Source organism: Lichenostomus cassidix, chromosome 18, assembly GCF_008360975.1.
Source record: "Lichenostomus cassidix isolate B80296 chromosome 18, HeHo_3.0, whole genome shotgun sequence".
Classification (NCBI taxonomy): Eukaryota; Metazoa; Chordata; class Aves; order Passeriformes; family Meliphagidae; genus Lichenostomus; species Lichenostomus cassidix.
Genome location: NC_139498.1, coordinates 7,115,121 through 7,141,209, shown reverse-complemented (window position 1 = coordinate 7,141,209; position 26,089 = coordinate 7,115,121). Strand labels below are relative to the sequence as shown.

The following is a 26,089-nucleotide window of genomic DNA, read 5'->3' as shown; positions in this document are numbered from 1 at the left end:
GGCACTGTGCTGAGCTCCCCTCTGGGACAGCAGGCAGCAATGGTGTCAACACAGCATCTTTCTCTTTCTGGAGCAAGTCGCCTCCTAACCCCAAGCCCTTGAGAGCAACAGTCATGGGAAACCATGGAAACGGGTGGCAGGCACGTGACAGCATGTGCCTGCACTCCTGCCCTTGATTTATGTCCCACGTCTGGGACCAGATGCAGAAATGCAGGGCTGTTGGGATCGTTTGGGATTTTGAGGCAGTGGAGGATCACCAATCTTTACTTCCCATCTCCTGTTTGCAGCACCTGGGAACAGGGCTGGGCTCCTGCCAGGGCCAGACGGGATGAGCCCAGAGAGGGAGGAAGAGATATGGAAAAGCTTTTCTATTATTTTCTAATATTTTCTATTATTTTCTATTATTTTCTAATATTTTCTAATAATGTTTTAACCTTTCTAAATGGAGCTCAGACCCTTCAACTCCTGGTGAGGAAAGGCATCTGCTTGACCCACTAACCAGGTTCCAGGCTGTGAGCCCAGGGTGGACTAGAACACCAAGTACAAAGGCTTTGAAGATTTCCTTTTCTTTAAACACACAGCAAGTAATAACCAACACTCCACCCAGATTATCACCCCAGTGTTCATATTGGTCAGAATTGGATTTCCCCCCTTTTTGAAAGTGCTTGCACTGCATTGCAGTTTTGCTCTGGGTTTAAGCTGGGTTTTGCTCTGGGTTTAAGCTAAGTCTAAAGCACCTCTTCCCCTGCATGTCAAGGGAAGGTCATCAGCTTGGCTGTGCCATCTCCAGTCCAGAGGGGTTTCTCTGCTGCCCTGTGACCACCTGGGGACATTGTAGTTAATGTTTGAGCTGGGGCTCATGGCTGCTCATCCCAGTGGCTAACGGGCAGAAGGCAAATCATCCAAACTTGGTGAAAATCTGATGATTCAGCAGCTGGCAGTGGTATTATTGAGAGACTCCTGACCTCTGGTCAGGTCGGGTTGGCCACACTGCTCTGTTGTCACACTGGGGGGTTCAGCAGCTCACAGCTGAGCTTTGTACCCGAGCTGAGGGTTTCATGGATGCTTGGGGCTCCCAGTCTGTCCCATCACGTATTCACTGGGGGACCCACAGCGGGAGATCTGCGGGCAGCATGTTCTCCACCAGCTCCCATTAGCTCCGCAAGAGCAAATCTGCTGACACCACCAGTCTGGCGGCTGCCGATGGGGAGGTGGCCAAGGCTGGTTTGGAGGAGAAATACAGCAAAAAGCCTCGACAGCTCTGCAATAACAAATCTCCAGCCCCTCGAGGGGCTCGGCCACCCCCCAGGCTGTCAGAGCAGCACCCGCAGCCCTTCTGTCCGTCTGTCTGTCTGTCTGTCTGCCCGTCTGCCCTGGCAGGGTGCGGGAGGCTGTGGGGCACATCCGCTGCTTCGCTGGTCTCTGATCCCCCTCTGGGGGACTCGCGGTTATTACAAGGCTCCCTAGGATTTTCCTGCTCTCGGTGCAAATGGACCGCGCTGTGGGTTTAACACGCCGGATTGTCAGGGAGCTGGGAACGGCGTTTGGGTGAAAAGCAGCCCCAAAAGCACACCCACGGAGGCGGCGGGAAGCCTGGAGTGGAGGTGTTCCCTGCCAAGGCGCTGCCAGGAGCGATGTGATCGCAGAATGACAATAAATACCTTCATTTCACGAGCGCCTGAACTCTGGATCCCTGTCAGCCGGGTCCTGCCGCAAGAAAGGAGAGCAAATTGTCGGCATTAAAATGTCCTCATGGGACAGACCATGGTCTCTTTTGGGGGACAGACAGATTCTCGCTGTGGGGTTCCCTCATGCTTCCCTCTCCACCCAATTCTCTGTGCAGCCCAAGAATTGGAGGTGAACAAGGTGTGTCCTTTCACACCACCTCCTGCAAAATCGGGGAGCCCAAAGAGGAGAGCCAGGGCAGAACTCTGCACAGCCAGCGGCTGGGCTAACTTTAACTCAGCACTCTGGGTTCTGAATTTCTTCTGTGCTGTTTACAAAGATCTGGAAAAAAAAACTTCCAGCCCTACCTCCCCCCGCCAGCACCGTCCTGATGTTGCCCAGAACATCTCCCTCATCCCTCCCTTTCGGGGAGGAAAAAAAAAAAAAAGGAAAGGAGGGAGGGAGGAGTGGGAGAGAGGAGGAGAGAGGGAGAAAGTGAGCTCACGTTCACACATTGGTGAAGAGGCTGGTCTTGCAATGCCTTTGAATATTTTACTTTTAGGCAGTTCCTCATCAGTCAGCCACACACATCCGAGGCGAGCTGAAGCTAACTACAGCCATGGACAGCACTAGGAGATCTCAAATCTAATCGCACGCATCATTCCTCCGGGATATTTTTTAAATTCCATATCCAAACACGCCGACAGGCAGCTGCACTCACACACACACACACACACACACATCCACATCCACACGTCGCAGAGCCGCCGAGCAAACACCTTGTCTCCTCTCGCAGGATATACCCGCTCACACACATCTCTCTTTATCTCCTCCTGGCTTCCCGGAGGATCCTGCCGGCTGTTTTTCATGGAGAAAGTCCAGGGAGAAATGGAGATTGAGAGATGGGAAAGAAGTGAAGAGATTTCAGACGCAGAAAAAAAGGTTATTCAAGAGATATGGAGCAGAGTATATGCAAACTGCGAGGACGTTGGGGTCTCCATACTCATCAGGTATTTAAAAAACAAATCAAAAAAAAGGAAGCAGCAAATCCAACTGAATCTCTTTATAGCCGAGAAAGAGGCAGAACAATATATAGAACTGAGTGGAGATGAATGACAGCGAGTGGGGAGCTGGCTGGGTGCATTTGCTGCCTGGGAGCAGGGAGGGTTTCGCAGCGCTCCTCGGATTCCCACACCTTAGAGCCGGGTGGTGGCAGCGGGGGGAGCGGGGCCAGCCTTGCCGGGGACTTTGGGGGAAGCTGCTTCTATGCAAAGGTCACCTTAACCTGCGGCCGGGGCTGGGGGGGCGGCGGAGCCAGGGGGAGCTCAGCCCCGGGTTTGGGTGGGTTGGGGGTTTTTGGCCCCCGCAGGGAGCTGCGTGCGGATGGCACGGGGACCTAGCAGGCTGGCGGGTGAAATAATGCAAGTTGGGAGCCAAGATAAAACCCAAGCAGGTGTGTCTCCGAGGGCACCATCTGTCCCTCCGGCGGCAGCGTCGGCGGGAAAGAGAGCGCTGAAGTTGGCGGTGGAAGGGGGCTGTGGGGGGCACAGGAGGGAGAGGGGGGCAGTGGGGAGCCAGCAGCCCCGGGAGAGGGGTGTGCAGCATCTCCCGGTGGCAGTGGGGCTGTGCAGAGCAGCCGGCAGCTCAAAGCCCTGTTTCTGCCCCTGAAACCAGAGCAGGGGAGATGCTCTGGAGGTGGGGAGCAGAGGCAGGTGGGGGTTCTTGTGCTGTCTGCGAGTGTGACCGTGTCCTGGCACCCCGGGGTAGGGCTAAGTAGAAATCCCACAGGGTGCCAGTGGCACTGGGAGTTTGGGGTATCAGTGGGGTCTGGCGCCAACAGGCCGTTATCCTTATTTTTAAGAGGGGATGGGAGGACGGGCAGAACAAGGAGAGGGGCAGGTGAGGTGCCCACAATGACCTATTGGCTAACAGCAGGGATGCTGTCCAGAGAGTGAGACCACTCACCCCTGGGGTCTGTCATGCTGGGATGTCCCTGGTCAGACTCCCACCTGGACCAAACACCAGGAACCCCAACTAGGAGACCCGAGACTGGGTTGTGTCCTTCCCATTTTGCTTGTGCAGCAGGGGACTGTGGGTGCTCAGGGAGCCCCTGGGGTGGATGTGCTGTTTGCTAATAATCATCTGAAAGTTTTCCAATAGACTGAGCTAAAGCCCTGAGCCCACGGGGTCTGCAGGGCACAGAGCCTCCCTGGCCATGCCAACAAGCAGAGCCAGTTCCCCTCCAGGCTCGCTGCCAGCACTGCAATGGGATTTTCTTACCAAGACCCCTTTGCAGATTCCAGAATGACATTTGAGCACCCTCTCCACCTCCTTCACAAACATTTCCTTCTCTCAGAGCCAGCAAATTGCTGAGCCCATTCTCCCATGGCCCCACTCAGTGTAGCCAGCCAGGGCAGTCAGGAGGTGTGACAGCTCCATGGCTGGGGACACCAAACCTACCTGGGCTGGGTCTGGAGCACAAATGGCAGAGATCTGGAGGGCACATAAATCCACTCAGCACCATCCCAGGAGGTTCAGCTCGGGGCTTGGCCACCAGCCATGCATGGTCAGCCCTTGCCCAGCACCCAGGCCATGCCATGGCCACATTAGCCAGCACTGCCAGGTGCCCACTGCCCATGGGCACAGGGAGGGTGGCTCTGTGCCCATGGCTGGCACTGAGGGACTCATGAAACTGCCATGGGGGATTCACCCGGGGCAGCTCATTGCTTTTGGAGCCCACATGGGGTTTGGAGCAGGGTTGGGTGTGAGGGGCATTGAGATGTGGCAGTGGGGACTGTGCAGCCGAGCTCTGGTCCCAACTCAAACTTTCCCAGCAGAAGTTTTTGGTCCAGTTTGTTGTTTGTTTTTTTTTCATCCAGGCAGAGTTGCAGAACTGTGGTGAAGGTTTTCTCCTGCTGTGACAACAGGCAGGACAGAACTGCCTGCTAGGGTGAACCCTGCCTTCTTGGAAGCCTTTTTACCCTTAGTCATGGCACAAGCCCTGGCACATCCCAGCTAAACCCACAACTGCTCCCTCAGCCAGAGCTTCTCTGGAATGCTTCAAATGAGGTCTGGCCTTTCAGTGCCTGTCCCTGGGGATAGTAATGCAATTTGGGAGAGCTCCCATCCCCTCCAGCAGCACACCCTCCTGCACCCTCATGTCACAGCTGTCCCTGGTCACCATCCCTGTCCCTGGAGAGGGCTTTGTGCTGCTGCCCCGAGCCCAGCCGTGAGCCCAGAGCCGCACCGGAGCTCCCTGGGGAAGCACGTGCTGGCAGAAGCAGGGCAGCCCTGGCCAGGGCTGGGAGCTCCGGCGGCTGCTGCTCCTCTCCCAGCCGCGTTCCCAGCCGGCAGCAGAAGTGGGTCATGCGTGGAGGCCGCCGGGAGCCCGGGCCGGCAGCAGCCACTGCCCGAGACATGATTCAGCAGCTCCAGAGGTCGGGGCTGGGGAGGGGGCAGTGGGCGGCCGCTGGTGGGGTCGGTGCGGGGTGACCAGCCCGGCACATTTTGGGTGGACACTTGCACAACGTGCTGGGGAATGGAGCTGTGCCAGTCAGCTTCATTGCCCGGCTGGTGCTCCTGCTCTCCTTGCTAGGGAAACTGAGGCACAAAGGGGTTTGTACAGGTGTGGTCAGGGAGAGGGAAGGGGATGCATGGCTGTGGACCCCTCTTTGGTGCAGCCCTCAGGGGCAGAGTGGTTAGAGCAGGTAAATCTGTCAGCACTACTGTTGTGGGGGTTATGACCAGGGTTGTGTCTGGTGGCAGATGCTCCATCCCCTCTCCATCCCTTCAGAGCTGCTGAGGGCACGGAATTACTTTTCCCCATTGGAAGGGCTGGGGGATTGCAGCACTTCTGAAATGAGTCTGGGGCCTGATCCTGTGCCTCAAGGATGGAGGCAGGGAGGCAGCAATGCCCCCCACAAGGCAGTGATGGGGGGTCTGCAGTGCTGCCACCCTGCAGGAACCCAGTCTGCTCCCTCTGCATCCCAGCATCCCACCCAGCTTTTCCATGGTTTGCAGATGGGGAAACTGAGGCACAGAGCTGGGCACGGTGTCCCCTTCCCCTGTGGCTCCTGCTGATGCTTGACCCACAGCAAACCCCTGGGGTCCTGCCCCAGCACGATGGGTCCCTGATCTGGCACGGCTCTGGGATCCCAGGGGACACAAACACGAATAATGGGGACTACGGCTGAACAGCCACTGGATCCTGGGAATCTGTGCTCTGTGGTTAAAACTATGTCACTAATTGACAATTTCCTCGGTGGGGAGCCTCGCCCCGGAGGAAGCACAGGCTCCTCGCCACGCTCATCTTCCTCCTCGGGAGCTCAGGGGCCTCTGCAGGCTCCATCTCACAGCTGCCTTAACCCTTGCTGGAGCTGGGGCTGGAGATGGAGCTGGGGCTGGAGCTGGAGCTGAGGCTGGAGATGGAGCTGCTCATCTGGGTCTGGATGGTTCCCAAGTGGGCCAGCTGGGAGCCCTAGGCTGAAGCTTTTCTGTAGCCTTTCCATGCCCTCAGGCTCATTGCTGCTTCTCAGTTTCCCCATCTGTTATTTAGGAATCAGTACTTTTTGAACCCTAGCTCACCATAGTGCTCTCAGCAGGGAGCCCAGGTGTGCCAGGGGAACCTTCAGAACCTGCATCAGCCCTCGCTGTGCAGTGCCTGAGCCCCTTGAGCCTGTGGCCATCCCTCCCCAAGGTCCCCTTTGTCCCTTTCAATGGTCTATTGGCAATACTGTGAGACTGGGCTGGGGGATGCAAACACCCAGGGGTGGCTCAGCCCTCCCACTGCCCACCCCACAGGTACACAGGGGCTGAGAGCACCCAGGGGTGAGCATCAGTGGGGGATTGGGACCCTTTGCAGACCCCGACTAAGCCCAGGACTGCAGGGCTAAAACCACAGCCTGTCCTGGTCGAGGCACGCTCTCGCTCCCACACCCACACACACGTACTGCAGCCACAGATGTGGGACCACAAAACTTTATGGATCCCATCGGGGGATAAAACACAGGGATAGCTTCTATTAGATCCCGGGAAAATCTACAACAAATGTTAATGCCTTGCCAAGCGCAGGCAACGCAACCTGGCTCTGCCACCACGGGGCTTCTCCATCGCTGTTCCCTCCATCTGCACTTCAGACCTATCAGCTTTCCAAATTTACACCTTCTCCATCACTCCTGATGTGCTCTTTCCCCTTCAAGAGGTGTAGGAGGGGAAGCGAAAGGTTTGCCAATGCAGGATCAGGTCCCTGGATTCTGACAGCTGCTTAGTCTGAGCAAACACACCTGGATTCAGACAGTTTGCAAAGAGCTTTAAAATATGAAAGCACTCCTTGGATGCCAGACGTTATTGTGAGTTCTAGGTTAAAATAGCAAAAAATCTGAGTAATGAGTCTGGCAATGCAGAAAAGCTTTTTTTTTCCAGCTGAATCGAAAAAGTATGGGTTGAATCTACCCAAAAATGGCATTTAAAGAAGTGATTTTGCAGCTACCCCCAAAGCCAACATGTGTTTTGCGGAGGCGGCCATAGGGAAAGGCTCCTTTCCTGGCTGATGAAGGACACATTTCAGGGCAAAGTGGCTCAGAGAGATGGAATATGTCTCTTTGAAATGGGCCCAGTGAAAAGACCAACAACAATGTCCTTGTCCCATGGCTTATCCCATGCTCAGGAATCATTGTGGTCATGCTGGGGAGATAATTTTCCTGGGGATGAGGAGAGCCAGAGAGCAGCAGGGCTCTGCTCTGCTGACATGGGCATGCATGAGGGACATTTTCCAGCCCAACAGCCCCTCCATGAGCGCTGAAGGGGTGAGTGAGGGTTTAATAAACTCAGTCCCCAAACAGCCACTTCTCTATGGCTGCATTGTCTCACTGATCACAGCCCTCGTGGCTTCTTCATGGCCAAGGCCATGTGTGGGGATTCCTGTGGCACATCCCGCACCAGCCACGACCTTGGGGCTGCCAGCACCTCTTGGAATGTCACAAAAAGAGCCTTTCCCACGTCCCCTACCCCAGTGCTGCCCTTGCAGGCCACATGGGGGTAGGAATATCCCAGTGAACACCCTGAGAGCTCCAAGGACATCCGTGACCAGGGCAAGGAAAGGCACAGAGGGCAAGCAGTTTCCCCGGACAGTTTCCCTGGCTGTGGCTGAGGATGTGTGGGTACCAGCCGTGCCAATCCCTCCCCAGAGGCGGCGGCAGGGGCCAAGTCTCTGCTCTGCCAGCCAGGCCCGTTAATGATGCTGCTGCTGCGGAGCGGGACCGCGCCCCGACACGGCTCGGCGAGCGCCCGCCTGCGGAGCTTCAGGGCTCATTAACGGCAGCGAAATGTCAGGACAGCCCTGGCCAGGCTGGCAGGCGTTCAGGGTGCCTGGGGAACGCAGAGAGCAGGCTGGCTGGCGATCCTGGCCAGGCACTGGCAACGCTGAGCCGGGGCGGCTGGAAATCATTGGATGGTGGAGGTGGTGGTGGACATGGGCAAGACTCAGGTTCTGTGGTGAGACATGGACTACATCCTTGTGAATGTGTGTTACCCAGCTCCCTACCCAGCCAGGGGTTTTCTTCCAGCTCCAAGGGAGGTAGGAATCTGGAGACACGTGGGAAAGCCACTTTGGCACTGTTAATTCACTCATCTGGTGAAAGCTGTCCTTACCCCTACCCTAAAGGTTCATCCATGCAGCCAGGAGGCTTTGGGCAGAATCCACATATGTGGTAGGGGAAAACAACAGCAATGAGGACTTGGAGGTGTGAGCTGTGCACACAGAAGTGAGCAGGACATGACTTTGGGGGTTGCTTGTTCATGTCCAAATGTACTTGGTGGCGTATTTGCTGCTGGGTTCACTCCCAGCCTCACTGGGGTGTCCTGGTGCCTCTGCCTTGGGCAGTGGAGCATTACAGCCTCTGAGCATGGTTCAATGTTGTAATGCATTCTGCTCTCAAGGCTTTGCAGCAGGATGTGGGCTTCACCTGGAGGAAGGCCAGCCACACATCTTCTCAGCTGTAGAAGGTGAATTTAGCATTAGTGTGTGGATGGGGGGCTTGGCCCTTTTCCCTCCAGCCCTCCCATGACAGAGCTGGAGACCCACCACCATCTCCACCTGTCCATGAGCTTTCAGACAGAGCACACAGCATCAGGCAGGCACCATCCTCTTCTTACTCCTCAGGTTTGCCTTTTTCTTTCCTTAGGTTTTCTGTTTTGCTGAGCTGTGCCATTCCCACAGCTGAGACCTTTCCCACCTTGGGCTGGGAGCTGTAAGCTCCCAGGCAGCACCCAGCAGCCTTTCCCCAGCCTGAAAAGGGGGTGAGGGCCTACAGGTGGCCAGGAGGAGCAGGGGGAACGTGCAGGAGAAGCAGTGAGGCAGCCCTCAGCATAATAAATAGCAGCATCACACACCACCTGCCTACCCATTATCAGCTGCTTTGTGGGCACCCGAGCGGAGAGGAGCTGGAAGGAGAGGTTTGAAAAGGGATGCCGAGAGGCTCCAGGCTGCCTTAGAGTTTCTCCCACGTAGAGGGACGAGGCGAGAGAAAACATGAAAGCATCGGTAGGTTGAGTCACCAACCCTGGAGGGATTGAAGAGATGTGTAGATGTGGCACTTGGGGACATGTTTTAGCAGTGGGCTTGGCAGTGCTGGGTTAAGAGTTGGACTTGGCGATCTGAAAGGTCTCTTCCAACCTAAATGGATCTGTGGAAATCTAGTAAAAAGCAGTCTCCAAGTGCTGGCTGGGGGTTCAGCTGAACTCTCCCAGCAGATCTGAGGGCTCATGAGCATTTTCATCTCCCCAGTTTGCAAACAGGGTAAGTGAAGTATCAAGGATTTAGGTGCTTGTGGGGACCAAGCAGCATCTAGGTGTCCTCTTTCCAGCTGGGGAGGGAAGGAGGTGGCTGGTCTTGGAGATTTGCTCCATGCAGGGTTTGCTCTGCATGCTCTGGGGAGAGGGAGGAAGGTGAGGGAGATGGAGGAGACACCACTCCTCCCTAACAGAAAACAGGTTTCCAGTAACTGCAGTGGGTTTGCACCTTAATTATTTCCTTTGGCTCTGCTACTGGGAATGGCTGTGTCCTTAAAGTTGTTATAAGGGCAAAAGAGAGAGGAAAAGCAATCCTGACATCCTGTCCGCTGGGTCCAGATGTAGCTGGCAGAGTACAAATTAGCGGGTGCAGAATGGAATCGCTTAAAAAGAAATTTAATGAGATCGGTATGCAGGCATCTGGTTCCTATCAATCATCATTTTGTGTGATATGCAATGGTAAATATCATCTTTTAATGACTCTGACGGAGAAAAAGAGCCCAAACCACACACACACACACACACGCATAATGATACAGAAAAATTCCAGAGCTTGAGAGGTTTGAACTCTCTGAATTATCTGTAGATGGAAAAACCCCATCTGACACCTCTTCTAACTCACTATTGTTGAAGTTATTTTATTTCTTCTTCTTTTTTTTCCTTCTCCTTTCCTCTGGTTATATTTAACCTTTGTGTTAAATTAATCTTCTCTGTTTATTAACAACTACCACTGAGTGAGCCTCCTTCCCTCTTCTTTGTGGTTTGACAGCTCAAATATTTGCTCCAGGCAGCTCTTGCTGCAGGCGCCTGTTTCTCTCCAAGGAGAGGTGGCTGAAGGTCTCTGTCCATCCATGGATTTGTTTGTAGCAGAGGGTTTAGGGTCCTCTGTTCCAGCTCTCCACCAAAGAAATCCAGCAGATGCAGGACTGAGCAGCTGAGCTGAGTGTTTGCTGGTTTTACATCCCCCAGCACTGCTGCTGTCCTGATGGCAGATCCCTTGGGAAAGCTGCTGTGGGGGCAGCAGCTTGAGGGTGTGCAAAGCAGGGAAAGGTTGGAAACAAAGTATTTGGAGCCTTCGTTGGTCTGGTCTCCCCCAGGCTGGGGTACTTTGGGGGTTTAACCAGCCCTTGCTCCTAGAATATCTGGCCAAAAGCGGTGAGGGGTGGAAGTGATGGTCCCAGGGTCTCCTTTTGGCCCTTCTCTTGGTGGAGACACACTGTAATTCCTGGTGATGCACAGGGCAGTCTCCCCTTGCTATTCCCTTTCTGGCTCAGACCAGGAATTTTTCTCAACACATTTCCCATGTATTCAGAACATTCTGTCCTTCAGCTGAGATCAAATAAAGCTTTCCAGGGAGTTTCCCATGGTTTGGGGTTCAGAGGCAGCAGCAGCAGGTCCCACTTCCAGTGACATCTCTTGCTCCCAGTGCCTGGGGGGATGCCTGTTAGGGAAAAAGGTCCACCAGCAGGGATGGTAAAACCCTTAACTCTGACCCCAGCAGGGTGATCCCTGTTGGACCTGGAGGGCTTTGGTGGGTGGCTGGAGCTGCAACAGCTTGAATAGAGGTGGGGAGGGATGGGATGGGATGGGATGGGATGGGATGGGATGGGATGGGATGGGATGGGATGGGATGGGATGGGGTAGGATAGGGGCAGGGGGATGCTGAGCCCAGTTGGAAAAAATGGTCCCATTTAACCAGAGTGGAACATTTGCCCTCGTGTGGGGAAATGCCTAGGACAGAAGTCTTAAATCCTGGGGATGATGTTATCCATGCACCCTGGCCAGCTCCAACCCCAGCTCCAAGCTGAAGGACTGAGCATCTCTGTGGTGGCAGGAGCTGGAGACAGCCAGGCCTGGGAATGATTTCTCCCGACAGGGACCAGATGTGTCAGGAGGAGCTGTGCCAGGGGGAGGAGGCTGCACAACAGCAAGAGGAGTTTTGTCACGGGTCCCCTCTGGGTTTTAAAAGCAACACCTTGTCTCCCCCTTCCACCTTCCTTCCTCCCCCACCCTTTCCGCTGCACACTCTTCACACCTCCAAAACCTATTTTGGGCCATCTGATGAATCCCAGATGCCTTGGGAAGCAACAGAAGTGGTGGTGCACTCCAGGCACTGCTTCACGCCGCTTCCTTGGCAATGCCCCCAAGCTTTCACAAGCCAAGGGAGCGGGGGAAGGAAGGGAGGGGGGGAAAAGGAGGATAACAAAATGGTAAAGGAGCCTGGTACTCAATATTGTGATTATTCATGGGGTGGTGAGTGTGGAAGAGAATCCCACCTGGCTCTGGAGAGAAGTGTGGTGATGGTTGGAGAAAGAGAGGGATGGGTTCAGGTTCCCGTGGTTTGGGATGGGGCCTGGGAAGGGAGGGGAGGAGGCAGTCTGTCTGGAGCCAGGGATGGTGGAGGACAGTCTGGGAGCACTCTGCCACCTCCTGAGCATCCTTCACCAGTCCAGGAGCCAGGGAGAGCCCCGCAGGAGGGAGGGAGCTGGGGGAAAGCAGAGAGCAAACACTGACGTGGCTCTCTCCTGCATAAATCAGGTGGAAGGGGGTGGTTAATGTGACTCAAGTGTCAGCCCCAGCTGCAATGCTGGCATGGGTGGTGTTGGCATCCGTGGCTCCAGCCCTGCACTCTGTCACCTTGTGCCCTTCAACTCCCTGCTTCCTCCAGCCCTCCACCTCAACACATCAGCTGTGACCACAACTTCATTTCTTTTGGCAGCATTTCATGGGGGTCGATTTAATCCTTCAGAAAAGAGGGTCCCCAGACTTCCCCCAGAGGGGCTGGTGAATGTTTGGAGTATCCTTGTGCTGGGGGAATTGTCACAGATGAGCAGTGACATCAGCTCAGGGCTTAAGTACTGGTGGGGCTGACCCATGAAAGGTGGGAGCAACCTTGACAAGGGGAGACTGTTCTGGGTGGCAATGCAGAAATAAAACCCATGGGGCCAGGAAGCTGCTGTGGGACTGAGGAAGAGGGGCAGGGAGAGGCTGGATGGCATTAAGGGAGGTTTTCATGCTCATCTCCAGCCCTCTGAGGCAGGAGGTGATGTTTTGATGTAAGTGGGCACATATCCAGCATCTGGCATGCCTGGGTGGCATCTCTGGGCATCAAGAACTCAGCCTTGCCTCTGCTTTGTAGATGAGTATCCAGCTGTGATGCCCTTGTAGCAGATGGGGGTTGGGAGAAAGGCATCAACCTGCTGGTTTTTAGACAGCTGAATGCTGCAGCTCCTGGGGAATTCGATAGGAAAATCAGCCTTGGCTGTGTGAGACTCAGGGGGTGCCTTCCAGCATCTCCATCCCCCTGTGCTTTGCTTTAACCCCTCAGCCTGCTCTCCCTTTCCTGATGGCATTTCGTGTCTCCTCTTTCTGGAAGGTTTTTTGTGAACTTCCCCTCGGCCAAGCAGTACTTCAGCCAGTTCAAGCACATGGAGGACCCGCTGGAGATGGAGAGGAGCTTGCAGCTGCGCAAGCATGCCCGGAGGGTCATGGGGGCCATCAACACTGTGGTGGAGAACCTCAACGACTCTGAAAAGGTGTCCTCTGTCCTGGCCCTGGTGGGCAAGGCCCACGCCCTCAAGCACAAAGTGGAGCCCATCTACTTTAAGGTAAAGGAGAGGAGGAAAATAATCTTTGGGATGTTTTAGGAAGAGGGTGGGAGAGCAGGAGCTGTGGTGAGATGGTGCTGCCTGTCTTTGGCTGGATGTGGGGGCTGCTCCCCACTGTCCCATGGAGACATCGTTCCCACACACAGCCAGTGTCAGAGAAGGGAAAATTCCTCCTGACTGGGGAAACCCACCTCACTGTGTCTTGCTTGCAGGTCCTGCAGCATAGTTGTGGCTGTGTGTCCCTGTTTTAGGAATTATGACAGCAGGGACTAAATCAGTTGGCTGATTAGCTTGTTAGAGCTAATGACAGCATGATCACAGGTTTGATCCCCATGTGGATATTCACTTAAGAGTTGGACTTGATGATCCTTACGAGCCTCTTCCAACTCGGAACATTTATGATTCTGTAAATAATCTGAGGTGCCCAGACTGGGGAGTTGCTTCAACCTGCAAGCAGCTCCCTCTCATACCTGAGTCTCTGCCCTGATGCTTACCTGCCCTGTCCCCTCCCAGGGGTGTCACCAGACCTCCAGGACATCTGTGTGCCCTGCAGAGCAACAGGATCCAGTTGTTTATGTCAGAAAAAGCTAAACGTGCAGTGAGCAGCTCCCTGGAGTGTTACTAACCCCTTTCTCTCTATCTGCCTCCCCTCAGAAACTCACTGGTGTCATGCTGGAGGTCATTGCTGAGGAATACCCCAATGACTTCACCCCGGAGGCACACGGAGCCTGGACCAAGATGAAGACCCTCATCTACACCCATGTGACAGCAGCCTACAAGGAGGTGGGCTGGGCTCAGTACCCCACTGCCACCCTGTGAGCGCCCAGGGGGCCACCAGAGGGGCAGGGAGGGCTTTGCTCACCCCAGGACTTCACTCTGGTCTCTTCTCAAGATCATTGCTCAGTCTGGGGAGCCCGGTAGGGCCAGCTCTGTCAGCTGCCAAGTCACAATTTGATCTCCACGGGGTTTAAAAACAAACTAAATAAGCCAAAAAACCACAGAACCATGAAGGGTGTGGGTGGGTTGGGGTGAAGCAGTTGCAGGGGACGCTGGAAGGGGATGCAGAGGGCGAGGGGAGAGCGTTGGTTGTTGGCTCCATCATCTTGTCCTGGCCTGTCCATCACCACCTCCCAAATCCTGCACCTCACCTGCACCATCTCAAAGTCCCTTGCACAAGTGCTGCTGCCCTGTTCACCGACGAGCAACACAACCCTCATTTTCCAAGGGAAGCCCCTGGGTAAACCTGGCTTTTGGGGGCACATATGGAGACCCCCGGCTGGCACCGAGAATGCTTTGCTTTGCACTTTCTGTATCACCTGGCAGGGTGGCAGGGCTGGCAGCCAGAGTCACTCTGGGTGACCCTCACCCTGTGCTGCAGGTGGGCAGCAGCCCTCACCTCTCCTGTCACCCACAGTCCCTGTCCTTGGCTGGCTGCTGCAATCCCTCCTGAGGCTGGAGAGAAATGCTCCCACAGCCTGAGAGAGAAGGAAGGAGGGGGATGCCTTTGGGCTGCCTCTCCTCGTGGCTCGGAGCATGGTGTGTAGGTGGGATTCCTGTGCCATATGTAGGGAGCTGCTGAGTCCACCCACTGCCCTTCAGCTCCCTGAGGATGGGCTGGGGTGGCACATGATGTGCCACTGCCCTGGCAGCTGGTGAGCGTAGGTCTGTCTGTCCAGCTCTGCCCTCTCAGTGAGAAAAGGGGTTCAGGCTGTGATCGGGAGGGGGAAAGATGACATGGGCATATCAGGAGGGATTTCTGGGTGTGAGGAAAGGTCCCTTCTCTGTTAAAATTAATGTATACCTTGTATAGAGCATGTTCCTGCCCTCTTGGTGAAACTGGGCTCCTCCAAACAAAGTGCCTGGTAGGAATCAGTCCACGCAGGAGCTGTGTCCCTCCCCGGGGACAGCAGTGCTCCTGCCTGTGCCTGACAAAGGCTTCTCCCAAACCCATCAAACCGTGGCTGTAGGGCTTGGAGCCCTCATCCCTCCCTCCTGAATCTCCGGGTGAGTCTGCCTGGTTTGTGCCTCCGTTTCCCCTGCAGTAACAAAAAAGGGAGGAGGAGCAGCCCTGTTGCCTCCTGCCCACATGTGGTTGGATTTATAGGATTTCTGGGAACTGATTGGCAAAGGATTGAGGATGAAATGTCAGATGTGCTGGGAACCTTTGGAATCCTCGCCATCCAATACTTCCCTAAAGGCCTCTGCTATTTTTAGAGCTCTAGCATTAAGGGCAAAGTTATCTGTTGAAGTAGGAGGAGGGTTCCCTTCTGAGATTTCCTCTGGCCTCGCTCCACTGCTGTCCTGGAGAGCTGGCAGCTTCCTGAGAGACACCAGCTCCTCTCCTGGATGCCAGCTGGACAGGCAACAAGCCCACGGTTCCAACTGGGATCCCCACAGCCACCTTGGGGACATCCCCCCACTGTGGGGACACTGCTGGAGGGGGCAGTGGTCACTCTGCCAGGCTGCCCTCCCTGCTCTGCAACAGACAGATAGAAACTCCTGCTTTGCTCACCTGCGCTTTTAATCATCCCTAGGAGCAGGGTTTATTCCTGCTTCTGGCGTTTTCCTTCCATGCCAAGGGTCTCCTGTGATCCAACCCCGTGGCACAGCTGAGGGGGTGACAGCCAACACCCTGTTCCTGCTCCCAGAAAACCTCTCAGTAGGTTTTTCCCCCTTCCCTCCATAACAGCAGGTTTCCCCAAGGGATCTGTGAGAACCCATCCAGAGGGGCAATGCCCCAGACCACAGTCCTGCCCATTCCATCACTCCAAGATTTTGGCACAGCCCACGGCTGGGAAGCAACCCCAGGATTGCTGTTCAAAGCAGCAGGGCAGGTGTGGTTGGGTGAATGTGCTCCTCCTTGGAGGGCTCTGTCAGAGGAGTTTGTGCCATCACCCACTGCCCTGGCTCTGGGCAAAGCAGGATTTAGAGAGGGCTCTGAACCTCTTGGCTGCATTTCCCAGCACTCGCTCACCTTCCTGCAGAGCCCCAGGGTGAGGGTTAGTCCTAAAATTGCCCCAGGACTCCAATAATGTCACTACAGGCACTCTGGCCTTGCAGTTCTTTCCTTCCTACATCCCACGTTGAATCTTATGGAGAGGAGCAATGGCACGTCCTGGGCATCCATGGGGAGCTGAGTGGCAACAACAGCTCAGGGCAGGGCTGTCCTTGGCATGGCAGTGTGCAGGGTACAGGGGGTTGCAAAGGAAGGGACAGGCACAGGGTGACAAGTGATGCTGCTTTGCTCATGGGGTGGGTGGGCTGTCCCAGTCAGCACCCCCAAAATTCAGCCCACCAGCCTGCACTGGTGAAGGTGCCAACAGCCACTGCCTCCAGCTCCTGCTGGAGTGTCACACTGGCTGCTCATCCCTCGTGTGTCAGCAAAGGCATCCCTCAAGCGGCTGCTGCTGCTGCCTGGGGGATTGATGGGGAAAACCTGTTCAGGCATTGACTTCCCTCCAGTGCAGGACTGGAGAGGAATCACTTGGATCAAGACTGTTAGATGATATTTGTGTGTGTGTGTGCACATCACGGGACTCTCACGAGCACGGCTTCACTGACTCCTGCCAGGACCTTGAGGCCAGCAGCACATTTTTCTGATGAGTTCGTGTACTCCCTGTGCTCTGCGGATGCTGGGCCAGGGGTGTTTCCGTACAGGGATTTTTCATCTTTAGACAAAATTTGCACATTAACCTTTGAGGTTAATAATCTCCAGGTGGAAGTTTTATTTTTGCAGTGCAAACCCTTCCCCTCCCTTCCCACGACCAAAACTGGGCTCCCAGTTTGCAGAGAAGCCACTTTGGAGTGGCTGGAAATGCTCCATGTTCACACCCAACCTACCCGCGTGCCTTGGCTTTTGGGGAGCAGCAGGGAGGTCCCCCCACCTCCCCTTTAAGCAGCATTTGGTTTCTCCTTTCTTTTTTTACATCCCTAGAAAAAGCTGACCCATGGCCTCATGCGCCCACGTGTGCTTGTGCTGGGCTTGGGGGTTTTTTTCCAGGAACATTTTCCTAAAGCAGATCCAGATGTGTGCAGCTGCTGTCCCTCGAGGAGCCCTCCCCATCAGCCAAATCGCAGGCCAGTCCAATAGATGCAAACAAAAACATGTTTATTTTTATCAGCTTCGTAGGAAGTAACATGAAGCAGGAGGGCAGCTGGGGCAGAGCTCGGGAGGGGAGGAGATGGAGATAAAGCGAACGCCTCCTCTTTGCCGCCCGCAGCTGAGGAGGCATTGCTCAAATCCAGGAACATTCTCATCTGGGGAGAGATGAAAATCAACAGAATAAGGGAAAAGAACCATTCCAGAGTGACAGGGCTGATAAATGCCATGTGGAAGAGCAGAAAGGGGGGTCGTGTCCTGGCTCTGTGCATGGCTCTCCAGCACACACATCCATGCACAGCCATTCCCTGTCACTGCCAGCCCATTGCTCCCTCCTGATCCCATCACAGCCAACTGGGGGTCCCTTTATCCCTGTTTTGTTCAGGTCTTGCTCTCTGGGTCATGACCTTTCACTCCCTGGCACACTTAGGTTGAGCTGAGGGCACTTTGGGCTGAGCTTTGCTCTCCTCAGTGGTGGCAGGCAGGGACCAACTCGCAAAGTCTTTTCCCCTAAATTCACAGATGAGAAGCTGGGGCTTTGGACATCATTCCAGCACACTTTCGGGTCTGGCTGGTTTCTCTCCTGTCCTGTGGAGGATCCCTGTGTCCCTCAGCCCCCGCCAGCACCTTGGCATTATCATCAGGGCTGGGCTTGGAGCTGTGATCCAGGTGGGATAGCCTTTGTGTCCCCTGCCAGAGGTAGAGAAATGCTGAGTGAGGGGGAATTCTGTGTCCCTGTTGCAGGGTCCCCCTTGAGCACCTCATCCTGCCTTTTTTTGGCAACACCTGCTCATATCAACCAACTCCTGTCCCTTCCTCTGAAGCTCAACATTTGGTCAGAGGGAGTTGAGTGCTGGAGGGAATGGGAAGAATTGGGTTGGGATGGGGCACAGATCCCACCCAGCCTGTCTCCCCCTCCTGTGGCCAACATTCCTGGCAGGTTTAGCTCTGCAGGCACCCAGTCAGAGAGACCCTCCAGCACCACCAGAACCCTTACAGGGCCTTGTGCCACCAACCTCATCTTCTCTTGGGGGTGACAAATCCCCAAGGCAGCCGAGCCGTGAGCTCTCCCAGGGGAGTCCTCTCACATCTCTGCCACTCTGTCCCAGGGAAAGGGTCACAGTGTCTCCCCACTCTCTTGGGGGTGCCCAGTGACTTCAGTGGGGACCAGATGTCACCTGGCTGGACTCTGGCACCAGAGCTCAGCCCTCCCTGCCCCTGGCTGTAGGGAAGCTGGTGTGGGGATGTCAGAGCGAGGGCTGCCAGCACAATGGATGCCAGACCGAGGGATAAAAGGGAAACCCACGCGCTAACCTGGGACCAACTTCGGGAAAGGGAGGGACAAAACCACCCGCCTGGGTCTGACCTCTCCGCCAGGCTGCGGCGCTAATTATTTTCCATAGCTGAAGTTGTCTCTAATCGTTAGTATGTCTGAACCAGTCCCGGCGTGACCCGCAGACATGAGCTGGCGTGGTCTGATGTAACTCCGTGTCTTTCCTGTCCCTGCTGCGGATCCTGTTCATGTTCGTGTTCCTCGGCGCTTCCGTGCTGGTTTTATACCTGCGTTCCGTGTATATGGGTGTAACTCGTTTTTCTTTTTGTAGGTTTTTAGTATGTTTGTAACCGGACAAAATGGTGTTATTAAACCGAAACTTGTATCTTCAGTGGATAAATCGATCAAACCCCTCCGGCTCGGCTTGGTTTCTTTCTGATGGGGTGAATGCAAGGTGAGGGGGTGTTGGGGGGCTGCCCCATGGCCAGATGGGTTTGGGGCTTCCTGCTTGCTGTGAAGGAGCTTTTTGGCTGGGAAGCAGCAGCAAAGGGAGGGGATGTGCCCACCAAGGGTGGTAGAGATGGCTGGAAGCATCTTAGCAATGCACTTTGGTGGGCAGGGGGAGGTTTGCTCCTCCTCCAGGCTCTTTGCTTGGCTTCCAGATATGTTGTTCAAACCTGCAGGGGCTCTCCCTCCATCAGGAGCTATTCCTGTGCCTTTGCCAGCCCAAAAAGCTTGCTGATGGCCACAACATGCAGCAACCTCGACCACCAAGGACTGTGAGACTGTTCCCAGCCTGTAAAAATAACAAACAGCTCCCTGAGCAGCAGAAGCCCAGTTTTCCACGTCTCAGTCCCTGGTGGCTCCTCCTGTGCCTCTCGCTGAGGCTGGATCATGTTGCAGTGGGATGTGTCCCAGCAGGGTTGGGTCACTTTGTGGTTTCCCCCCATGGGTCTTCCAGTTCTTTTGTCTGCAAAACAGGCCCTCTCAAATTCAGTTGACACTGGCCAACCTTTCCAAAGTTGCTGGCAGAGGAAGGATGGACAAACAGACAGACTCATCCTATGGTCCCATAAGCCCCATTTCCGCAGGATGCAAGGCTTGGAAAAAAAATTTCAAGCAATCCTGTTTATTGTGCTCCTCTTTACTCCAAGGACAGAACGTACTTTCAGGGATGGCAAAACCCATCCCACCAGAGTGTTATAAAATACCAGCACCTGGCCACAAGCAATTTCAAGGGGGGCAATCCCAGTTTAGGACTGAGGCTGGAGTGGGACAATTCTGAGAGGGAGGAGGGCAAAGATCAATGCCTTGGAGGCTGCTCAGGGTCTTGAGGAGCCTGGGGCCAACTTGTCTCCTGTTGGGCTGAGGGCAACAATGATGTTTTCCAGCCCTGCATGTTGGAAAAGACAGCAGCTGAGTGGTGTAGTTTTGGCATGGGCAGGCACTTAAGCTACTCTGGAGTCCCCAAGCCACAACGGGTGGCAAGGCAAGGGGAACCTTTTTCTTTCCCTTCAGCTTCACCAAACCAAGCCCACCCAGCCACAACCACAGAGAAGGGATCCAGAGCCCTGCTCATATGGGGAGAATAACTGCCTGGTTCAATCTGTCTTCTCTGCTGTGTCTTTTCTTGTGGGGTAAAAAACCACTTGGTGGTGTTAATGTGATTAATAAGCCATCCTCAGAGTCTCTGCCACATCCTGTACACACTGCCAGGCAGAAGTGAACAGTCAGCAAAGCCTGCACACTGCTCTGCTACAGATGGGAAACATCAGCTGGGAAACCACAAGCAAAAGGACTCAGCTCTGGAGTGGGGAGGCTGCAGTGAGGACCCAAAGCTCTCAGACCTTTGCATGCTGAGCTGAGAGTAGCCAGGGCCAGCAGTGGCCAGAGGGTGCTAAAACGGGGCTGTTTTTTCCAACAGCTTGTTGAAAAGGAGCAGGGAATTTCAGCATTACCTTGCAGGGAGAAAATATGTACACAGCCCTTCACTTCATACTAATATTTACCCCCAGATCCTGTCACGTCAGGGTGGCTGTGACGATCACGCCGTGACCTGGACCCTGTGGCCATGCCAGTGCTCTGCAAGTGCTGCTGGAAAGGGAGGCAGGGTGGGAGGCTGAGGCTCACACCACACTGGAAAACTGGCCCAGGGGCTGGGATAATGGGCTCACACTGTCTGGCTGCTCTGGGCTCATGGAGTGTTAAACCCACATGCCTTCTGAGTGTCCCAGCCTGGGGGTGCTGCTCTCCAGAGGACACCCTTCACCCAACGGACCTGGTGGAAATCCAGCTCTGAGAAACCACCTTGGTGGCCCTAGTGGTGTTTTATGGGCTGGGAGATGGAGGCAAAGGGGAATTTGGTAGCTAGGGCATGGTGCAGGGTGTGCTCCTAGTCCACTTTCCGTGCTCCAGCCCCGGGAAAGCCCCTCCATCCACACCACTGGCCACAGGGTCCATTGCTCCTGCCCAGTGCCTGCCGCCAGCTGGGGGAATGAATGATGGCTCCACCATCCCAGTGCTGGTGGGGAACCAGAGGTGACACATCAGCACCGTGTGTCTGTATCCTGCTGGCACCTGGTGACAGCCGAGGGGACAGCCAGGAGGTCACTGTGAGGGACAGGCAGAAATACAACGGCAAGAGGGAGATTAAAAAAAAAATGCAATAACTGCCCTGCAGTTTTTAATATGGCCATTGAAATTCCTGTTAAACCCCATCCCACGGGAGCTGGCAGTAAGAAGGGCTCCCATGGGTGAGGGGTGGCACGGGGTGAGAGGCCTTGGGAGACAGAGCTTGCAGATTCCCACCAGCCTGAAGGACACATCCCTTCTTCCTCTCCATTATCAGCACCAGGATAAGAGCCAGGAGCTCCAGGCTTTGCTGTACCAACCCTGCCATGGCCACCATCAGCAGTGCTGGGGTTTTGGTGGCTCCCTGCTCCGAGCAAAGCCCCCAGGGAGACGAGACAAAGCAGGAAAATATCCTTGCGGCTCAGTGGGGCTGACACTGAGCAGGAGCCAGCCCTTCCTTCCGCGCCCGGCTCCTCTTCAGCTGCGCCGGCTGATATGGTTTATCTGAGCAGCGCTGAATGTAAACGCTGTCAGCGCCGGCCGGGATTAATTCCCGGGAGTTTGGCAGCCGAGATGAAATAACAGCGCTGCGGGGGGGGTGGAGGGGGGGAAGTGCACATCTCAGACTGAAAAATCCTCCTGGTTAATTTACAGCCAGGTTTCTCTTCTCCCAAGCACTCTTGAGAGAGAGAGAGAGAGAGAGAGCAAAGCCGGGAGCAGAGGGAGGATGGGGAGAGGACCGGGAGGAGGAGAGGGTTCCGGCAGCGAAAGGCTGGGATGCCAGGGAGGGGAGAGGATTGTGAAGCCACGCTTTCCCCACATGCAGGAGGTGACCCCACGGTGCTGGGGACACAGCCGGGGTGGGGGTCACGGCCCGCAGCCCCCAGCCCAGCCCGATCACCCTCAGGACCCCCGGTGCAGGCGGAGGAAGCAGCACCAAAGGCACCGAGGTGCTCACAGACACCCCAACCCCGAGAGGTGGCACCGTGAGGGACAGGAGCCCCCGCTGGCCTGGGGGGACACCCCACCCCATCACCGATGAGCACCCACTGCCCTCTGCTAGGGGAACAAACCACCAAAATACAACATTTCCACTGAATATCCCCGTCTCACATTAAACATCAAGAGATCACCCAAGGACTGCTGCTGGGGGGATTCTCAACCCCAGCCAGGTGGGACTTCTACTGCTGTTTATTCCAAATCCTTTGAATTAATTGACAAATATATTTGCTTTAAGAGAAAGCTTTAGGAAACTGCCCCATAGACGCTGTTGTTTTGAGGCTGAAGTTCCAAGCGGATCTTGAAATAAAATAATCGTCAGGCTCTGCCACATTGCTATGGTTTATATTTATATAGCAGAGGGATTTGGTTTGAGGATACTTTTCTAAGTAATAGTGTGGTTTTCTTGTACTTTCTTTAGATAGTTAAGTAAATAAACACAAATACTTTCACCTATTTTCATTGTTTTCTTGGTAGAGGATTGGCTGGACACAAAGCCCAGCAGTGCATGGGCAGGTGAATTCATTTATTTTGAACTTAGGAAAGCCTATGCCCCATCTGTCTGCCAAGAGCTGCCCACCACTCGGGGCTCTGCAGCCAGCAAATTATGATTATACTCAGGATTTAATATATTTTTGTATATTTTATATCAGCTTACATATAATGTAATCCTTGGCCTGCATCTACCAGGGCACTGGGTGACATCTGCAGCAGGTCGGGAGGTGACAAGAGGGTGCAAAAGGCAGGGAGCAGATCCTGGAAATGGCACTGTCAGCTTTGGGAACTTGATTTTTAAATAATCTTTGTGGTGGTGGCTGAGTAGGGAGTCAGTGAGACATGAAAACCTCCCTGTGCCATGGTTCACTTTGGGATCAGAAGGTTTGGGGTGATGGGAGGAAGGGTTACCTGCAGGGCTGGGGTGTCTGCAGAGGTGTTGTGCCTACAGATACTGGGATGACTATGGAGACAAGGGGCTCCAGCAGAGATGGAGGGGCTGATAACGATGCACAGGGGAAGTGCCTATTTTGGCAGCCCAGCCTTGCTCTCTGCCAAGCTCCCATCTCCCCTGGGATATTGAAAACCCCCTGGCCTGGTGGTCAAGAGCGTTTGGGGCTGATGGAGCTCTGCTTCCCACTCAGCCGGGTTGCTGGATGCAGCTTGGCTCGGCGCCGGCGGCAGGCGGGGAACCTCTCCGGAGGTGAAAGCAGGTAAACACCGCGCTGCAGCCTCTGCTCCGCCAGCCGTGGATCCACCGAGCTCGGCACACCGGCAGGCTCGGCACAAGGAGCCCCTGGGAACGCTGGATAAATAGCAGTGGGCGAGGGAGATCGCTTCTCAAAGGTCAGCGCTTCCTCCGCGCCGCTGTGAACTCGCCTACTTCCATCCCTCCTCGCCCCAGGGCAGCATCCTCTGCCCCAAACCCTGTCCCAACCCCTGTCCCCCTGATTGAGCCCCAGAGCCGGGGGTTAAGCAGGTTCCCATCAAGCCAAGCTATTCCCAGCCTTGTCATCTGGCTGGGCAGCCACTGGAAGGAAAACTCCCAAGGCTGGACCATCCTAGGCTATTTCACAGAATCACAGAACATGCTGAGTTGAGGGAGCAGGCAGCTCCCAGCCTCCTGCCCTTTCCTGCGCCACTAAATCACTCCTCCCGAATGTTTATTATTTGGGAAAGCAATAAAAGAAGAGGAAACCCCAGAAGACAAACTCCCACCAGCCTGCCTTTGATTACATTTGATATTGTTTTATTTTTTAATATTTTTCCATTTCAGGCTGGCTGAGGAGCAAGGGCCAGAGGGCAGGAGGAAACAGCCCTTGAAAGGAGTAAATATACAAATTTTCCCACTAATACCTGTGTCTGGAGTGGCCTGTGTGCCTAAGGTTGCTCAGTCAGGATCTGAGGGTAACAGTGGCTCTGACTGGTGTCCCCGAATTTCCCAGGGGGTGACCTTGGGGTGAGCAGGAGCATCCCTGTGCCTGCTGGGGCACTAGGGCATGGGGCAGTGGCAGAGCATGGCATGGGTGGGCAGTGGGTGCTGGCGATGTCCCAACCCCTCGGTGGCTGAGGCAGGGCAGCAGCAGGGACAGGCAGGTGAGGATGACACCACAAGCTCCATCTGCCACACAGCCGGGTGGCACCACGGCCACCAACTCTGAGGTGCCGGTGGGAAAACCTCAGAGGGGCTTTTCCATGTGCTCTGCCCTCCCAGAACCAGACCTGAGCTCCCACTTTGCCTGGCAGGAAAAACTTCTCCTGTCTTTGCTTGAAGCACCAAGAGCCATTCGGTCCCCAAGGTTCCTCGTGTCCTCAGGGACTGGGCAGGGGTGACAGCTGTGACACCCGGCGTGGCACCGGTGGGAAGGAGGTGAGAGGGAAGGGAGCGCTGAGCGATGGCAGAGGCTGAGCATCCCCTGCTGCTGCTGGAACAGCTTCCATCCCTCTCGGAGAGCGGCCACGGCCTGGCCTCTGCCGTTCGCTGCGGGAACAGCAGCGCCGCACATCCGACTGCGGGACCGGGAGCTGGCACGGCCCCTGCAGGGGCTTCCAGAGGGACTGGTGGCGTGGTGGCAGCAGGGACACGCATTTCGGAACCCTGAGGGAGGTGTGACAGCGTGGGAGCGGGACAAGGGATGTCCAAGCCAGGGGTGAGGGATGGGGTGAGATGTGTCCCCTCCATGCAGGTTTTCCCCCAGGTTGTGTCCCGAGAGACCAGGGGATGAGGGGGTGTGGGGGACAGGTGTCCAGAGGGGCCGTGGGACACAAACAAACCCATCTGCCTGTGTGTGGGAGCAACTAAAGACAACCAGGGGTGTCTCACATCCATGTGGGGGACTAGTAAAGAGCCACCAGTGGGAAAACAATCTTGGAGAACCTGACACTTTAGGAAGCAGTCAGACTAGAAAATCTTGGGCTGCAGCGTTGGAATGGGAATGTGGAGTTTTTACAACACAAAAACTCTGAGGCTGTGAAAACTACAATGTTTTGTCTCAATCCTCCTTGTGACCCTTCCTCTGAAAATCACTGGAGCTGATCCCAAGCTCCTGGAGTTTCTCTGCAGGTGGGGAATCTCCAAAATGCCATTGCCCCAGCTCCATCCAGATCCAGAATATCCCACAAACACTGACCTTTTCCACCTCCTCCGGGGCCGGAGGTGTCTGGTGAGGGGGAAGGTCAAACCCACAGGATGCAGATCTCCTTTTCCACAGGGAACAGGAACCTCCAGGCTCTACCAGCTCTCCCAAAACAGGACAACAGGGTTGATGCCACATGTCACAGCCCCACTGGCACCCGGGTTGGTTCACCAGCACCCTTGGGAAGCAAAACTGCAGCTGCCATGGGAGCAAATGCCTTCTTCCAACATACCTGAATTATCACAGAATGGTTTGGGTTGGAAGGGAATGTAAAGCTCATCTGCTGCTACAGGGTACCAAGGCCAAGGGAAGTGGGGCTGAGTTTGCCCCTGAAAACCCTCTTTAAAATCCCCTGAAACCTTCCCTGCTGTGATTTCTAGAGAAGCCTGATGCTGCTCAGATCTCCTGCAATGCTCTTTCATGTCCAGACACAGGACCTGCCCTGACAGCAGCCATCTCCCAGCCTTGGGAGGGCAGTGAGCAGCAGGACCCTGCCAGCTCCAGGCTGCTGGGGACAGATCCCACCCTGGAGGGTTTCATGGCATAACAGGGACAAATGTCTTTTGCTGAGATGTCCCAGCCCTGGGCTTAGCACATCACTCTGGGGGCCTCCAGCACTCTGCACAGGACAGTCTCCCAGCACCAGGGTACACAGTACTGTGTCCCTGCTTTCCTTGGGATACACAGCAGCCAGGACATTTCTGGCCAGGCTGTGGGGCCGTTTGCTCCACAGAGGGAAGTGCTCTGCACAGCATCACCTCAGCAGTGACGCAACACTCTGCCGTTGCTGCCTTGGGGTTTCTTTGGTCATTTCTTTTGCTTCCTTATTGCCCAATGCTCAGCAGGGTTGGCACAGGTAGCAGTCACCCTCCTCTCTCCCCCTCTGTGGGCTTTGCCAGCCCATGGATAGACAGATCCTGCAGGACACAAGCTTGGAGCAGGATGCAGGCAGGGC

The 26,089-nt window shown here is 55.1% G+C and overlaps 1 protein-coding gene across 1 annotated transcript; it reads left to right on the top strand.

Moving 5' to 3' along the window:
• The first annotated feature begins 2,146 nt into the window (after nucleotides 1-2,146).
• On the top strand, nucleotides 2,147-18,849 carry CYGB (cytoglobin). The gene is made up of 3 exons (XM_085077853.1): nucleotides 2,147-2,675; nucleotides 12,830-13,061; nucleotides 13,716-18,849. The coding sequence occupies exons 1-3, from the start codon at nucleotides 2,533-2,535 to the stop codon at nucleotides 13,878-13,880; spliced, it is 540 nt and encodes a 179-aa protein (XP_084933979.1). The 5' UTR covers nucleotides 2,147-2,532; the 3' UTR covers nucleotides 13,881-18,849.
• Nucleotides 18,850-26,089: the final 7,240 nt, after the last annotated feature.